The 16,797-nt window shown below is 58.4% G+C and overlaps 6 protein-coding genes across 6 annotated transcripts; 2 read left to right on the top strand and 4 right to left on the bottom strand.

Moving 5' to 3' along the window:
- Window positions 1-678: 678 nt before the first annotated feature.
- Window positions 679-1,828, bottom strand: B0H18DRAFT_382533 (uncharacterized protein). The gene is made up of 5 exons (XM_048037849.1): window positions 1,628-1,828; window positions 1,441-1,571; window positions 1,220-1,387; window positions 1,011-1,167; window positions 679-963 (listed from the first exon to the last, which is right to left on the bottom strand). Exons 1-4 carry the CDS (start codon window positions 1,755-1,757, stop codon window positions 1,015-1,017), a joined length of 582 nt encoding a protein of 193 aa, XP_047893032.1. The 5' UTR covers window positions 1,758-1,828; the 3' UTR covers window positions 679-963; window positions 1,011-1,014.
- Window positions 1,829-2,165: 337 nt separating this feature from the next.
- B0H18DRAFT_1009385 (uncharacterized protein) lies at window positions 2,166-2,761 on the bottom strand (the record flags this gene model as incomplete). The annotated part of the gene is made up of 1 exon (XM_048028856.1): window positions 2,166-2,761. A coding segment is annotated over exon 1 (181 nt), but the record flags the coding sequence as incomplete, so codon positions are not given.
- Window positions 2,762-4,478: 1,717 nt separating this feature from the next.
- On the top strand, window positions 4,479-6,984 carry B0H18DRAFT_382457 (alpha-amylase). Its single transcript, XM_048037847.1, has 12 exons — window positions 4,479-4,697; window positions 4,841-4,980; window positions 5,027-5,271; window positions 5,328-5,514; window positions 5,574-5,580; window positions 5,636-5,719; window positions 5,774-5,924; window positions 5,974-6,089; window positions 6,145-6,274; window positions 6,327-6,458; window positions 6,515-6,573; window positions 6,637-6,984. The coding sequence occupies exons 1-12, from the start codon at window positions 4,600-4,602 to the stop codon at window positions 6,890-6,892; spliced, it is 1,605 nt and encodes a 534-aa protein (XP_047893030.1). The 5' UTR covers window positions 4,479-4,599; the 3' UTR covers window positions 6,893-6,984.
- Window positions 6,985-8,009: 1,025 nt separating this feature from the next.
- B0H18DRAFT_877191 (uncharacterized protein) lies at window positions 8,010-10,098 on the bottom strand (the record flags this gene model as incomplete). Its single annotated transcript, XM_048040535.1, has 4 exons — window positions 8,010-8,471; window positions 8,531-9,238; window positions 9,583-9,804; window positions 9,862-10,098. 4 exons carry the CDS (start codon window positions 10,096-10,098, stop codon window positions 8,010-8,012), a joined length of 1,629 nt encoding a protein of 542 aa, XP_047893029.1.
- Window positions 10,099-11,163: 1,065 nt separating this feature from the next.
- B0H18DRAFT_1170813 (uncharacterized protein) lies at window positions 11,164-12,336 on the bottom strand (the record flags this gene model as incomplete). Its single annotated transcript, XM_048035886.1, has 3 exons — window positions 11,164-11,925; window positions 12,106-12,194; window positions 12,312-12,336. The coding sequence occupies 3 exons, from the start codon at window positions 12,334-12,336 to the stop codon at window positions 11,347-11,349; spliced, it is 693 nt and encodes a 230-aa protein (XP_047893028.1). The 3' UTR covers window positions 11,164-11,346.
- Window positions 12,337-12,729: 393 nt separating this feature from the next.
- On the top strand, window positions 12,730-16,729 carry B0H18DRAFT_1104723 (uncharacterized protein). Its single transcript, XM_048032620.1, has 13 exons — window positions 12,730-12,886; window positions 12,944-13,147; window positions 13,206-13,448; window positions 13,503-13,709; window positions 13,762-14,130; window positions 14,190-14,414; window positions 14,467-14,500; window positions 14,553-14,690; window positions 14,745-14,808; window positions 14,844-15,266; window positions 15,316-15,523; window positions 15,574-15,956; window positions 16,017-16,729. The coding sequence occupies exons 2-13, from the start codon at window positions 12,950-12,952 to the stop codon at window positions 16,351-16,353; spliced, it is 2,829 nt and encodes a 942-aa protein (XP_047893027.1). The 5' UTR covers window positions 12,730-12,886; window positions 12,944-12,949; the 3' UTR covers window positions 16,354-16,729.
- Window positions 16,730-16,797: the final 68 nt, after the last annotated feature.

Raw genomic sequence — 16,797 nt, 5'->3', positions numbered from 1 at the left:
TCGACAACATTGCACAAACGATATAGTGTAGTTACTCACGTCTACTCACGTACTCAAGCTCAAGGTCTGGGGGACAGGAGATCTATTAGGCGCGCGAAGTTACTCGGAGTCCTATTATGGCGAAGTGCTATTAAGTACATCAATGGAATCTTGATGGAATCTGTGCATTTGACAGTCGACTTGCGGGGAAAAGGAGTCCATACAGGTCCATACGAACCGAACCGAGCGCGTCGGAGCCATTCGATGACTGGCTGACTCGACCCACTTCTGGGCCGCTCTGGATCGCCCTTGTCTATCAGCAACTTGCCGTGTTTCCTTCTAGGTGTGGTCAATCCATGGCCTCAGAGCCTGGGGGAGGGGCGCCATGCCATGTTGAAATCTGTAGGGTAGAGCCTGAGTGTCCCTGCAAGTTAGTAATACTCCAACGGGAATTTGGAAGACTGCAAAGACCTTGCAGGATTTGGGATCAGACTGGCAAGAAGCCCGCGACGCAGCAACACATAGAACCAGTCACCCGCAAGACGCGAATGCGATACCTTCGTCTTCCTTGCTCGTGGGATCTAAGGACGTGGGATCCTTGTGACGAACGGATTCACAAGAGCGTGAATGATTGCCTGTACAGTACTCACTTGGGTACCGATGTGACATATGATGCAGCCGTGCAATCCCAGTTCAATTGACATAATTGATGGCGTCCAGCCGGGCAGTCAATATCATTGATGACGCTTCGTCCTTCACGATACCCCGGCCGCGATCCAAGTCTTCCTCCAACTTCGCGTAGACGTCCGCAGCCCCACACGCACTCAACACTTTTGCAAATGCTGCGTAAACTCGAAGGAGCTGGAGGTCGGGCGGATCGATGTCATCAATGCTACAGAATCGCGCTTTGCCATCGAAACGAGCGTTGGCTAGGACAGCGCCCCGCGCTGTTTTCACTATGTATCCGTTCGCACAGCCGGAATTCTGTGCTGAATCAGTGGCAGAACCCGACGAGAAATCCGAAGCCGTACCTCCTCAAACCAGATCTTGAACTTTCCGGATTTTTGGTGGTCGAATCGATTGATAAGCATAGCGTTGCGAGGCGTGTTGATAGTACTTCCAACGAGTCCCGGTAAATCGATATTGGTCCAACTGCGGAGCATATCCCGTGTGCGAGCCGCCTGATGCCTCACGTCGACGTCTCAATACCAGTTAGCAACGCGAACAAAATAAGACAGACTGAGTGTGGTTCGTCGAACGAGTTGAGTGCCAATGGAATGACATAAGCTGTTTCGAGCTCTACGATAGCTCTCACTTGAGCCAGTTGACCGCTGGCGTGAAGCTCTAGAGCGCGTTCGTCCGACGAGAACCCTGTGACGCAACAAGTCCTATTTTCCCTGATGTGACGCTATTTTTACTGTGATTCAGCTGTCATGGGAGAGTCAGTATAATCAAGCATACCAGGCGGTCCAATTCTTGTTGTTCGGTTCGGTCTACAGGCTCTATCTCGATGGCGGCCGGTTCGACTTGAAGGATAGGCGTGGGGCTGGAACTTGGAGGGAGACGGTTCACAGCGCTCATATTTGCTAGCACTGGATATATTCCGGCGTAAGCATGACCACGCAGAAATGCCAGATGATAAGCTGACTCGGTAAAAGGAGATCGTCCAGGAAGACACAGGCCAAGCGAAGAACAAGGTCAGCTTCCCCGGTGGCAGCAACATGCACGGCCGTTGCAATATAGCGTTGGCCATATTCGTTAGGGGCGTCGACAAGCATATGTCGGAGGAGTTGTTGGGGAGAGACGCCGCCGTGTAGCGGCGCCGCAAAAGTAGTATTTTCGACGATGCTCAAGGCGTCGTCGACAAGACTGGCGGTGGAGCAATTGGCCAGTTCGCCTTCCGCAAGACCATTCGACGCCATCGAGAGAGAAGAATAAGTAGATGGATGTGATCGTCTCGGTTGAGAGTCTTAAATCTGCAGAGTCTGATGGTGCATGGGCAGGCCGTGCCATGATGATGGGTCAGGAGAAGAACCCAGACGAGAGACGAGCCGTTCTACATTATGATAGTTGTCGGCAGAGTACTTACGCTGCTTGAACCTACGTAGTTGCAGCCAATCAGAACCGCCAAACGCACGTGCGTCCGTCCTGGTCAAACCGCGCGGAGGCAGTGTGGCGGCAGCCGCCTCGGGTCTTCTTCATCTTCATTCCACACACCACCGACCATGGCGACCAGAGCAGGCGGGAAACTCAAGCCACTCAAGGTGCGCAGGCAGTGATGCGCCCGCGGGCGGCGCGTCTCACTAACACCCGCTCGCTGCTAGGCTCCGAAGAAGGAGAAGAAAGACCTGGACGAGGACGACCTCGCGTTCAAGGAGCGCAAGAAGCAGGAGGAGGCCGCGCTGAAGGCCGCGAAGGACAAGGGTGCGTATGCGTGCTGAGTGACTCTCGAGGACCGTGCTGACTGGTCTGCAGCTGCTAAGGGTGAGTGGGCCCTGCGTTTGCCACCCCGGGTGAGTACCGAGCTAGTACTGACGTCGACGGTGTTTTCTGCGACCGGAAGGCGGTGCGCCCGGAGGGGCATCAAGAAGTACGTCTGTCTCGGAATCGCTCCGTTTGACTGCAGCTGACTCCGCGGTGGGACAGGTCGGGGAAGAAGTAGTCGAGAGTCGTTGTCTAAGCATTGCTCTGTGTATTTGTGTCGCTCGCAATCGCATCGCTATCCGAGAAGATCGCACCAGCCGCACGCCATCTGAGCGTCGAGGTGAGACTGTGCTGCGGGACTGAGGCCGGTTTTGCAGAGCGATCTGGCCGCGTGAGGGTTGAGAGAGGGTGAAATTGAAGTGAGTTGTGACACTTGTGTGGTGGTGTCAAGGACGGGTGACCGGTCGCGGACCAATAATCGCTGCTTCTGAACTCGGTGTATAGCATCGCTCGATGCGACGTCTGCCATGTGTAAGGTGGGTGTTGGACCCAGTTCATGCACGGGCGTGGCGCAACGTACTGATTTAGTAATTGTGATCTGTGAAGGCCCAATGACCGACGGGCACATCGTCTTCGCGCGTCTGTCTCTTTCTCGCTTGCGGCAGGGCTTTTGGACTGCAGGTGGGATCTGTCGCGTTTGGCAAAGCCACATTCACCATCGTCGCTCGGTTTGTAATACGTCGAACGATGCCATGCAGTCAGACAGGTCGCTGCTAAACGTCGTGTGGATGCAAACGAAGGCTCGCAACTTGAAGAGAAAGACAGACCGTGGGCTCACATCACCATATACACTCGCCCTGGAGGCCTGCTGGATTTCGAGAGGCGGAGGAGCAGATATTAGACCTCGTCATCATGGGCCCATCCTGCCATGGTCCCTGGTCCAATGTGGTCTCACTGTTCCGATTCGTCCACCAACTACACTGATCGCGATACATTGGTTGTCAGATATGTAGCAGACGGAGGCAAAGCGATATTTCAAAAAAGACTTCTCATATGTTGTGAAATCGGGCTTTCGCTGTAGAACTAGAAGCTTACGTCGAGAGTGTCATGCTACTTATCCAATACCGACGACAGTCTCCTGGACTGTTGCAAATAAAAAAACATAAAGATTACGTCGTCGCGAACATTCGCACGGACGATTGTCCAAGCTCAAGGTTCAAACGACCTCCGATCGACTTCAGTAACAAGAAGGTTGATGCTGGCTGGGGGCGGGCCGGGTCGAGGCAGATGCCAGGCCGGCGGCTCGCGGACTGACGCTCGGTGTGATCTGCATCGAAGGCCCATCACATGTACACCCAGTCGAGATGCAGCAGGCCCTTGTCTTCCCCACATGTCAATCCGCTGCGGGCGTAGGCGGGCGTCGACGAGAGCAGCGGCTTGTGGGGTGGCGTGCGCTCGACGTACACACGACCTTGCGGCGTCCTTGTGGCGGGTTCCCTGTGGTCAACGTTCCCCGGTGCCAATGTGCAGTAGCCTCTTTGTACACCCAGCCGGTGAGTGCGAGATGCCAAGGGTGAAAATACACGTCTCTGGATTGGGGAATTGATATTGAGCCCAACATCTTCTGATTGCACCACTGGCAGTCACCGCTCGGGATGCGTACCGTGTGTTACATCCAGTGGGTATACGACCTTATACGACACCCTCTTGGGAGTTGGTAGTACTAGCGGTGGGTCATCTGAGGAGAGGTCAAGAAGGGCGCCATGGCGATGGGCGTCGGCGTGCCTCGAGCGGGAGGGAGGACGAGGTCCGCGCGGTGCATTCGCAGCACATCACGCTTCCCACCCGCTGACTGGCGGACGGTGCATCTCACGCGACAGCGAGCACAGGTGCAGGTAGCCGTCGATCGGACCATGTGAGGCCAACTCCCCGTCCACGGCCTTGACTGCCCGATCCAGCCTCCCCGCCCCCGCACGTCCACCCGTCCGCCCCGCTCCCTCTCCTTCCTCCCAACCGCCTGCAGGTCGTCCCGTCCTTTGCCCGTCTCGTACGTCCGACCGCCTTGCCCTCGGTGTCCAGACGCTGACCGCTCTCTAGGGTAGCACCGACGCGTCGCAGCGCACACCCGCGCACACACACTCGTTCATCTCCCAACTCGCTTTTCGGACCTCATAATTTCTACTCGGCCCTACGGATATGATGCACACCTTCCGACAGCTCCTGTCGTTTGCAGCCCTGGTCACTTCCGTCTCGGCCGCCTCAGCGGACCAGTGGAGGGGCCGCTCAATATACCAGTGCGTCCATCTCTCCTCGCGACCGCCCGCATACACGCACCCCGCGGACGGCCAGGGGACACAGTTCAGGTAACTGAGACCTAGGCGACTGTGGGGTGTCTGTGCGATGGAATTATCCTGTGCGGTGACTGAGGCTCTCCCAGGATCATCACCGACCGGTACGCGCTGCCGGCGGGCTCGGACTTCAACGCCTGCGACCCGAAGGACCAGACGTGGTGCGGCGGCACATGGACCACCATCCGCGAGAACCTGGACTACATCCAGGACGCCGGGTTTACAGCCAGTGAGCCGCCCGCCGCCCGCACCTGACGAGTCTGACCCGCGCGCAGTCTGGATCAGCCCGGTGTCGCAGAACTACGAGGGCCCGCGGACGGCGTACGGCGACGCGTACCACGGGTACTGGATCGCGGACGCGACGAAGCTGAACGACCGCTTCGGCACCGCGGACGACCTGAAGGCGCTCTCGCAGGAGCTCCACCGCCGCGGGATGTACCTGATGGTCGACGTTGTCGTGAACAACGTCATGGCGACGTCGACGACGCCCGATCTCTCGACTTTCCTGTTCAAGGACGAGGTGCGCGGTCCGTGTCTCTGGTTGTTTGGGAGGATTGTTGATGCGGGTCCGTGTAGTCGCAATACCACTCGTTCTGTCCTATCGACTTTAACAACGACACGAGTGTTATTGACTGCTGGCTGGGCGACACGACCGTCACCCTGCCGGACGTCAACACGCAGGACCCGGGCGTCGTGTCCGCGTACCAGTCGTGGATCACCGACCTCGTCAAGGAGTACAACATCGACGGGCTGCGTATTGATGGTGAGCGCCATTTCCGGTTCATCACGACGGGTCGCTAATGTTGCTGGCGCCGTGCCTAGCTGCGAAGTACGTCGCCCAAGTTGATCGAGTGAACAGCTGACTCACAGGATTCCGCGCTAAGGCACGTCAACACCGACTTCTGGCCCAAGTTCTGCGGCGCCGCCGGCGTGTTCTGCATTGGGGAGGTGTTCGACGACGATGTCGGGTGAGCCCCACATCCGCGACGAGCTAATGGCCCCATCGACTGACGAGCCACCAGACAGGCGTCCCAGTACCAGGGCCCCGACGCGCTCGACTCGATTCTTAACTACCCGATCTACGACGCGCTCGTGAGCGCGTTCGCCATGCCCGGCGCGCTGAACATAAGCGCGCTGACGGAGAAGGTCGCGCAGTCGCAGAAGATGTTCAAGGCACGCGTCACACTGCAGCCATGGCCGAGCTTACTGACGCGGTATGCAGGACCCGACGGTGCTGGGCAACTTCCTCGAGGACCAGGACGTGCCCCGCTGGGGGAACCTCTCCGTCGACCCGCAGTCGCTGTATAACGCGATGGTGTACAATTGGATGTCCGACGGGTGGGTTGCTTGGGCTCGGGGAGCTCTGCGAGCTATGGCTGACTGGGTCTGATAGTATCCCGATTTTGTACTACGGCCAGGAACAGGGCTTCCACGGGCTCAGCGATCCGTATAATCGCGAGCCGCTCTGGCCCTCGGGATACGCGAACACGAGCACATACCAGCTCACGACCAAGCTCAATAAGGTTCGTGGCCGTGATATGAATGATGTCGTCCGCTGACCCTGTTTACTGGTAGTTCCGGAACTTCCTCGTTAACGGCACGAGCAACTGGGCAGCGACGCAGATGGAGATCCTCACGGAGAGCGAGTATGGCCTTGCTTTCCGTAAGGGCGACGTTGTCACTGTCCTGACGAACATCGGCTCCCCGGTGAGTGCACACACGCCAACATCCCTATCCGACGCTGAGACTGGTCGCTGGCGCAGCCGAAGAACGTCACCATCGCCGTCTACACCCCCTGGGCCGCGTCGACAGCCACGACCGAGTAAGCCGCCCGCCACGCTCCGCGCGCGACGACCGACTGACGCTCCTCCCCCTCCCCGCGCAGGATCCTCTCCTGCGAGAAACACGCCGTGGGGAGCAACGGCACGATCTTCATGGACTACAACCCCGGCGGGCGCCCGGCGGTCTTCATGCCGGACATGCTCCTCAACTCGTCGGGCGTGTGCGGCTTCTCGGGCCCGAACCAGTACGTCGAGCCGCCCGTCGCGGCGCAGGTCGCGTCCGGCGCGCGAGGAGGCGGCGCGGTCGTCGGCGCGGCGCTCGGGCTCGTGCTCGGCGTTTGGGGCGCGCTCGGGTGGTAACCTCGAATGCGCTTACTTTGCACGATTTCACGTTGGGTCGGTTGTCTATGGAAGGTGTAACTTTAGCGGTGTGTTGGGGTAGTGCATTCTGTTGTTATTGTTCGGTGCAGGATTGGATTCTGTTGGATGTCGTGATTGTTGGTATTCATCAAGAGCGGTGCAGGATCGACTCGGAAGTGCGTAATGCGCTGTGGCTGTAGGATAGTAAGTACACTACATTACTACATGGGACGTTTGACTCGGATTTCCAATTGTTGGATTCTATGTCGGTCGCTGTTCGGGTCTGGTGTCGTTGACGTTAGTGTTAAATGGTTTTGTACGTGTTCAGTACGTTCAGTGGCCGAAGTCGTGTCAGCTGGTACCCGGAACCTGACAGTTGTAAGTACGTGGCTGGCACCAGCGACGTAGAAGATGCGCAGCATCCGGCGTGGCCAGCAGCAGAGCACCGCTGGACACAATAATGAGGAGCAATGTCAGTCCACGCGGCACCATCGCATCAAGTCCTGCAATATCCGTGGACATTACCTTACACGAAACGCTGCCCGCCCGAATGCCGACCAAAGATGATCACCAAACGCGAGAGAGCAAAGCGCAGACGAGCAACGAACGACATTCACATCCGACCAATATATACACACGTTTTCAGCATACTCTAATTCTGTGATCATCATACAACCAAGGCAACAATGCTGTACTGCGGGAAGCGCAAAAGGCGGACGCGAGCACAGCGGGCACGTACATATGGGGGTAAATGGCAATTGCATGAGCGGCGGCGGCGACGGCGTTGACCGGGGTGAGTAGGTAGTGAGATGCAAGGGCCGCGGCGTCCATGCTCCGCACGGAGGCCCGGCCCCGATTACGCGACGGCGAGAGGTGTGTTAGGCGAATTACTGGTCAAGCCGGTGCGGGGGGAGAACGGGGAGGGGGAGGTAAGTAGCTAAAGCGCGAGAGAACACGGAAACGGAAATCAAGGAGTAACGGGTGAGGGAAAACAAGAGCGATGACGACGAGGTGCGCGAACAAGAGTGTCGAGGGTGTGTGTGGTGACTGTCCCGACGGTACCGAGTCCGAGCGCACGAGAACCCCAGTCCCAGATAGTCTGCACTTAGCTGCGTACTCAGATCTCCAGCGGCTCGTGCGAGCGCGCCTCGAACCCGCCCTGCCCGCCGTTGCCCGTCTGACTCTCCCGCCGTTCCCGCCTGCTCTCGAACCCGACCACGCCGGGGCCGCGCGGCTGCCTGAGCACGCCGCCCGGGCTCTCCAGCGGGCTGGACATCCCCGCGACGCTGGAGGGCAGGTTCGGCACGGGCGGGATGCCGTTGCTCCCGAACGCGCCGCCGTTGGCGAAGAGCGCGGCGAACGCGCCCGGCGAGCGGCGCGACGGCGAGGCAATCGTGGCGTAGCCCTCGCGGATGTTCCCGTTCGACGCGCGCGTCGTCAGCCGCGGCGCCGCGGCCGACTGCAGCGACTTCATGTCCGGCATCGACTTCTTCACGCGCAGCGAATTGGGCGCCTGCGACGACGTGGCCGACAGGTACGACGACGGCGCGCGCGAGAGCGACTGGCGCGGGCCCGGGGACTGGCCCTGTTGGAGTGTCATTACGTGTGCGCCACGAGGAGCGGAAGAGAGAAGCATACCGCATTGGGGTCAATCCGCGTCACCACCGCGTACCGCTCCTCGCCCTCGCCGACCGAATAGTGGTACACGCCGAGCTTCTGCGCGACGAGGTGCACCACGCGCCGCTGCTTGGGCGTCAGCGTGCGCGAGAACGCGAGCTCGTCCCGCATCGGGTCGTCCTTGAAGAGCAGGATGCGCGAGTAGATCTCGAGCGTCGCCGGGTCGTTGAGGTCGAGCTCCGCGGAGGCCCCCTTGAGCGCGCCGGGCGTGATGGGCTGGCCGATCGGCGGGGTCGAGATGTTGAACGACTGGGGCGTCGGCATGGGCATGGGCGGCAGACCCGCCGACGGCGAGAACGCCTGGCTCTGGTACACGCTCGAGGCGGAGAACGACCGCTGCGGCGTGAATGGCGAGGGCAGGACCTGCCCGAACTCGTCGTAGGGGGTCGTCGCCTGGTGCGCGAGGGCCTGCTGCTCCTTCTCGAGCTGCATGGACTTCATGCGCCGGATCGCCTTCTCCCGCTCGATGCGCTCCTTCTCGCCCGCCTGCAGGACCTTCTTGTACTCCACGCGCAGCTTGCGGCCTTGCACATCGAACCCGTTCAGCGCTGCGACGACTGCGTCTGCGTCCGTCGACTGGCGGAAGTTGGCAAACGCGAGACCGCGGAACTGGCCCGACTGGTCGAGATGATAGTTGAATGCGTAGGGCGTCGGGATCGCCAGCGATGACTAAGAACTCGTGGTCAGATTTGGCCTCGGTGACAGCTGGCTCGAAGTGTGCGCTGGATAGCCATGCAGACGGCTGTGTCGTACACCCCTTGAGAGCGCACGGACAGAGTCGCCACGACTCCCATCACTGGGCAGCCCAATGACAAAATAGCATCCATGTCTTAGCATGGCCGGAGCCAGTGAGATGCTATTCGCTCGGGTGATGCGGGTGGTGTCTGTCGATTTACGTAGTCGATCAGGCGGTCCGTAGCACCCATCAACGCCAGCCAACGCACGCCCACCAGCCCGACGCATAGCACTCCAGGCCACCACGGCACACTTCTCGTGGCAAGAAGAGGACGTACGATGATATCAAGCAGCGTCTCGCGTTTTACATTGAAAGGTATGTTCTTGATGACGATTGCGGTGGGTATGATCTCGTCGTCTGCACCAAGGCTGGGGGTGCCGGGTGTGACGGGAGGCTGCATGGCCCCAGGAGGCGGCGATCCCCCGGAAGAGGACAGATCTGAGTTGTTGTGGGGAGAAAGCGAGCGGTTGTCGCCCATGTTAGCGTTGTCGAGCCATTGCTGGAGGGAGGCGGGTCAGATCGCGGTGAAGGCGTTGTTTGCGAGGAGATAACGTACAGAGGGAAGACCTCCACGGAGGACTGGCCTGTTCTTGAGCGGAGACTGGCCCAAGCCGCCGAGCGGGCTGTACTGGGATTGCGCAGGGATGGGCGGGGAGGTCTGGAAGTGGTACGGGCTCTTGCCACTGCCGCCTGAGTTGCCTTCGTATTCGTAAGAGTCATGAAGACGTTGCTGGGAGGGCTTGGAAGCGAGCGACAGGGAGGAGATGTCGGGGGTGGAGGGGGAGCTGGTCATGACTGCAGAAGGAGACTATCGGGGTGATAATACAGGGCGTCGTAAAGCACTCGTAAGAATAATGCGGTGGGCAGCACAATGCACACGGCAGCAAAGCAGAAGATGGTCGGTGATCACTGCAAAAAGACTTCCCTCACACTCAGGCGCCCGCCCGCCTCCCAATCAGTTCCCCCAACTCCGACCCCACGAGGCCTCCTCCTCCCTCTTTGGACATTCAATGCTCCTTGCATCCATCCACTGCAACGCCCGCACAGCTTGGCCGCAGACCCCCAACCACCGGCCGCCAGCCCACCTTCGTGATCATTGTACGGCAGCCGGCGATGCAGATGGTCGTGAAACGCGCTGTGCCCAGTGAGAAGATGGACCTGTTGTGATACGACATCGAAACATGCACCGGTGCATGTCAGGCAGTCTCAAAGGTTGCGACGGATAGAGACCGTTCGCGGCGGCCCCTATGCGTTTGTATTCCCAAGAATTCTTAAATATGGCCTGAAGCTGCACTGACAAAAGATCGCTCAGGCAACCGTGACATACTTGACCGAATGGCGTGCACTTGTAAACGTCGACGACTTCGAGTGGAATACTCCTACGCCCACAGCTAAGTATATCGAGGACCATGTGCAGCTGAACGTCGATGACGACCTCCCACATCCCCAGGCTTCTCATTGAACGTCTCACGAATGTATGTGACATATAGCAGCCTTCTCGTCGGACTGTCTTTCTCAATCCCTTCGATCCCAGCCTCATGGGATCCCTTCACAGAGTCGCATCTCGCCTATGACTTGATGTCCTCGAAGCGTTGAACGTCCCAATGTCCCAGAAGTCGGGCATTTGGCGGTGTTGCGTAGCTCCATGGCGCGGTCAGTCCAGGTCTGCAGGGATTTCCTCTGAGAATACTTCGCTTCTATGAACAGCCTTTAGAGATATTGTCTACAAGGCAGGCTCATGGCAGCGAAGCTGGGTCTTCTCGTAGGAGGTACTTAAGGAGGTCCATGGCCGTAAGGGGCGGTGTCGTAGCAAGGCTTTGTTCTTCAGGCAAGTTTGAGGCAAGTGCTCTACATTTGTTCACCCTGTCTGTGTTCTTGACCAGAACTATTTGTCTGACATTAAGTCAGGGAAACGGGGTCTGCTGGGTACTGGCATATGGCGTGGTCAACCTGCACCCGGCGCCTTTTTTTTACCATAGACAACATGATGCACAACCAGCAACCCGTCCGACACGTCGGTTGCGAGGAACAGGTGGCGAGTCTACACATCCTCTGGCTCGCCAAGGATCTCCATAAATGTACTGTACGTGACCATCTGATCCCTTTCCCTCTCGATCTCCTCCACCTGAGCCGCAACTCCAGCATCGAGAGTGTCTTCCAAGTATCCCCATGTGACTTCATCGACCTTGTCCCTATGACGCTCAAGGATCGCAAAGAGGGTCAGAAGCCGGACGAAGAAAGTGCCTGGCTGCAGCAACGGCTCAAAGAGTGGGTGCATCTCAGAGAAGACGTCCAGAAGCTCCTTTCTACGCGTAAAAAACTCGTGCTTGCATTTCCCGACATCGACGAGGGAACCACGTTGCCATTGCGCGATGTGCCCGAACGTCTTTGTGACTGGGTTGTACGCAGCGGTGGCGTATGCGTATACGTAGAAGAACGACTCCAGGTCGTGGCGATACTTATGGACGGGAGGGCGGCCCGAGCGCAGGAGGTCCATGGCCATGAACAGCCCCGTGCGGTACCGCGGGATTTGCATGGGCGTGAGTTGCGACGGTGCAGTCGTGGGCTTCTGTTCGGTGTTGACCCAAGTCTTGAGTCGCCATGGTGAGGTCGCGGGCCCCTGTCAGGTGTTGAACCAAGTCTTGAGTTGACTCTTGAGCTGCTCCGACGATTGCCCTGTTCGTTTGCCTGAGCCCGCGCTTGCTGAGGGCGCCGCAGCCGCCTCGCCTGCAGATGGGACAGACAGATGGTCGCCGTTGCTGTGATCCTCGGCGAAGTCCCCGTCGCACAGCACGCCTACGATCCGCCCGTCCCGCACGAACCACATGATGTTATCCACGCTGATGTCGCGATGAAGTATCTTGAACGTCTCGTACACCCAGCGGTGAGCTGGGGAGACCGTCAGACAGCCGCTATGCTCGCAGTGGGTGAGTACGTACCGCGAACGGCGTGACGAACACGATGTGAAACCCCACAGTGGACCCGATGGCTTCCAGAGGTTCGTACCGTTTGAGGACCAGAGTCCGGCCATCTGAGGTTCTGTTCCTCGGGGAGAATGATACCCATAGCTAGCCAAGAAGGTCTGATTCCCTTCGTTGCCGCGCCTTCTGTCTCGACGCGTTCAGATGCTTCTTCCAGGACTTGTCGCTCCGAGGACCGACGGGGTAAGTGTCCGTCAATATAAGTAAGTAAGAATGGTCGCTTGGACGGTCCATGATTGCAGCGAAACTTCACGGCCGGAGCGATTTGTATCACGTGGCATCGCATCATAAGTTACCTTCAGTACGCCGCTCAGTCGCCCGAATCCTCAGTCCAAGCCGAGTCGTTTCTCGTTTCTTGTCTCTCTCTCGTTCTCGTGTCAGACACTCTATCACTTTTCAATACTGCCGCAAATGTAATCATGGCCGCTATTTGAAGCACTAAGAGTATTCCCAGGGTTACCTTTGACCGCGGTACATCGCTGCGGACTCGCAGTCCTCTGCTGCGTACTGCTCGCTCGTCTAATAAATCACTCGTCAGAGCGCTGGAGCTATATTTGTTGCCTGAATGCATCTGGGACGGTGGTTGATGACTTCGACCAGGTAAGCCGAGTCGACAAGACAGTGGCCCGCCGCAGATTGTTGACTTCTCCCTTGAAGCGAGCAATGGCCTACAACGGTCTCGCACCATACTACGGTAACGGACCGACGCGTCGCCGACGCGCTCCTACGCCGCCTGCCACCACGAATGCACTGGATAAGGCGTTAGCACTGGCCAAGACCGCGAGAGGTGGCGCGGATCTGCTGTATGAGGCTCTGGTCAACGCGGAGGGACCGCGGGATCTGCGTGGAGGCATCGTTCAGGTCCGTCTGTAACCCACTATTTGCGTCTGCAATGCGTCTGACTGCGCCGCACATGCAGGAGTTCCGGACGGACTGCCGCAGGTCACTCAGAGTTATTGAAGAGCAGATCTCCTGGCTCTCAGGGGAAATCCACAACGCCAGTGTGTCCCGGTCCGGCGAGTCCCCTCTCGTCCTTGCGAGAGCTTCGGAGGAGCTAGTGGCTGTGCAAAGCGAGCTGGCCGCCGTTCTCCGTCTGTATGACGGGCTTGAGCGTGCAGGTGCGGATCGAGTAGCCCAAGAGCGAGTTAAGAACGACCACACAGTGAATCAAGCTCCTCTGTTCCTGTATATGCAGGAGTATTAACGAGGACTGCAGATTCACCTTCTAACGAGCGGCAGTGGGCTCGCAAGCACCACAAGGGGAGAGAGCAGTCGTACGCCGTCTAGGGCCCCTTCGCCGTCTAACGAGGAGAGGTGGCGACGCGTGTCAAACATTGCGAAGACCGCCCGCGGGCATGCAGATCTCCTCCGCGACACACTCATGTTCTCGAGCGCAGCAGACTTGAGCGGCTCGCTGATTGAGGTATGGATCTCATGTTTATGAGCTACCCCACAAACTGAAACAACCCCTGCAGGAATTCCACAAGAACTGCATTGACTCGCAGAGGGACATCCTCAAACACTTGCAATGGGCGGACGCCGAAGCAGCCAAGTCACGTCGCCGAGCGTCTTCCTCCTCGACCACGCACGAGGAGACGCTCTTCAACGACCTGATCGCGACGGACCAGACGCTCACCGACGCGCTGAAGACGTATGACAACATGCGACGGGAAGAAACGGCAGCAGGCAAGCGGCGTCAGGCAGCGGCGGACCCGTTCGCAGACCCGGGTGCGGAGCTGGAGGCCGGGTTCGCCGCGGCGCGTGCGGGCAAGGGCAACGCGGAGCTACTGCTGGACGCACTCAGGCACGCGAGGAGGGAGGACTTGTCGGGGGAGCTCATCCAGGTGCGCGTGAGGGTGGGAAGAACGAAGGCGGCGCTGACTCAGGGTTCATGGTGTCGCAGGAGTTCCGCAGCAGCTGTCGTGCGTCGCAGACGGACATCATCGCGCAGATCCCACCTGCGAGTGCGGCGGCGGAGCAATCTCAAAACGTCGCGTCGGGCTCTGGGTCCACGAGGGAGGAGAACATGCTGGAGGAGCTATTGGGCGCGAACGAGGTGCTGCTCAAGGCCTTGGAGCTGTATGATGCTATAGAAAGTGGTACCATGTCATCACAAGATACGCTACTGGTATGTCACTTGACAGCAGTCTCTCGCTGGTATTCTGACTTTGTGCTCTCAGGGTGGGCGAGATCAAGACTTGTTCTCGAAGCAACGTGAGCTAGTCCTCAGTGAATCTCGCGCGTTGGCATGCTGAAGCGGTTGTAGTACCGGCAACACCTACGGACGTCATGTCAGCCCTCGAGCAGCAGACTCTTCATATGTTGCCTCCGCTGACTACACAAGACAAGGCAAAGTTCACCAAGATATTCTACGCAAACAATCCGAACAACGGAGTTCTTACCGGTACGTCTGCCCTGCTCTCACGCTTCGCCAACCCATACATATCGTTCCTCCAAGGCGCACAAGCTCGGAACCTCCTGCTGAAGTCGAAGCTTCCGCAGGACACGCTCTCACGAATATGGTTCGTCTTTGATGTCACCCTCCGGGCTCTCGCAGTGCTCAAGGCACGACTTTCAGGGACCTCGCGGACATCTCGCGTCGAGGCGTTCTCGACCTCGGCGACTTCACGATCGCCATGTACCTCGTAAAAGGCTGCATGTCGGGGTCGCTGCAGCCCCTACCCTCTTCCCTTCCCGCCGCACTGTATGAACAAGCCGGGAGCAAGCCGCTGCCAACGCTCCCCAGCCAAGACACGGCCCCGAGCGCGTCCCGGTTCAACCCGCCAGGACCCTCGGCGACCCCGATGCCTGCTGCATCGAACGCGACTGGGTACTTCGACGGGCGGTCGTCGGCCAAGACGCATGCCGAGAGGATATTCGAGACGCTTGACCCGGAGCGGGCGGGGCGCGCGCAGGGGTACATGGTAACGTCGTTCATGCTGAAGGTCGGCTTGACTATGGAGACCTCGAGTCAGATCATGTAGGTGTTGCTTCGTCGGTTGACTGAGCTGTGCTGAGAGCGGACGTAGGGACGTGGTTGATACGGGGAAGAAGGGATACCTGACCCAGCAGGAGTTCGCCCAGGCTATGCAGCTCGTGGACAGGAAGAAGGCGGGGGAGGATATTGCGGCAACTGTCCCGCCTTCGTCGAGCACCCAAAGTGCACTTGCGGGTCCCAGCACTAGTGGTGCGAGTACGCTCTCTCTGCCGTCGTTGCAGACTCGGCCTGTGTCATCTGTGAGTGTACTTTCACGGCAGCGAACCTGACGTTCATGAGTTGGGTTTAGCTCATTGACATGGACGCCCCGCTTGATCCAACGCTGGTGCCGCTCCCGAGGACACCTATTTCGCCCAGTCTGCCAAGCCCAGGTGCCCCCTTTAGTCCACCAAACAGAAGCCAAGCGCCCAGCACACAGCCGTTGCAGTCTCAAGCGACTGCCGGTGGGTCTGCGTTCGCGATAACCCCTACTCCTAGTCCCAGATCATCGCCTCCTCGAGGCCATCAACGCTCTGTTAGCCAACAGTGGGACGTCAACCCGGTGGCGAAGGCGCGCTTCGACACGTTCTTCGATAACCTGGATCCGTGGCGGAAGGGGTACATCGAGGGTGACGTCGCTGTGCCATTCTTTGCGAAGTCTAAGCTGCCTGATGGAGATATGGCTGATATATGGTGCGTTACTCTCCTTAGTCTCGTGGCTGGACCGAGCACTCATCCGTCCATCTGTTGAAGGGATCTCGCTGACGCGAACCACGACGGACGCCTCACTCGGGATGAGTTCGCGGTCGTCATGCACCTCATCCGCGAGAGACTTAAAGGGCGAGAGGTCCCGCGCACCCTGCCTCCATCTCTCGTTCCTCCATCCCTACGACAACCCCCGCCACTACCTCCGCGCGGCGCATCCCTGCGCACGACGGAAACACCGCCACGTCCGATGACTGGGTCAACGCCACAACCTATTCTTGCGCAGTCTACTGGCACACCATCAATCGCGCCTCCTGCATTCTCTGAACGCGCTGAGACGCCGCCTCCGAGTTATGACGAGGTTGTTAGAAGTGGTTTGAGGTGACAGTGCTCTGGTTCCCGCAGATGATTAAGTAAGTTATATGGACGCAATGCTGGATTGAGTGGAACACAGTGTTCCTCCACTGTATCCGTAATAAGTTGTATGTCTTAGCCACATGGTGTGTTCTCTGCTTTGTAAGACTAGATGGACTTTGCTGGTTGTTCGTCCTAGTCTGAACATGATGTACTCAACAGTCAGTGGATGTAGTGTAGTGCTTCGTAAATTACAAGACTGCTGACGGCTCTCTGTTCCAAATGCCTGGCGTCCGAGCGCCTCCGGAGTTGGCAGCGTTGCAGCACTGAGCTGCCGCAGATACACGAGGCAAGTCCGTGCATCACTATAGCATCGCGGATAAATGGAGAGCGCGTAGTAACACCTCTCTAGTTTGGTTTCATTTACGTAACGAAAACGGGGCGGTGGATGCTGTACGCGAGGTTTATTCAAATT

The sequence above is a fragment of the Fomitopsis serialis genome, assembly GCF_022376445.1.
Source record: "Fomitopsis serialis strain Sig1Antser10 chromosome Unknown B0H18scaffold_36, whole genome shotgun sequence".
Lineage (NCBI taxonomy): Eukaryota > Fungi > Basidiomycota > Agaricomycetes > Polyporales > Fomitopsidaceae > Fomitopsis > Fomitopsis serialis.
This window is presented reverse-complemented; position numbering and strand designations above follow the sequence as displayed.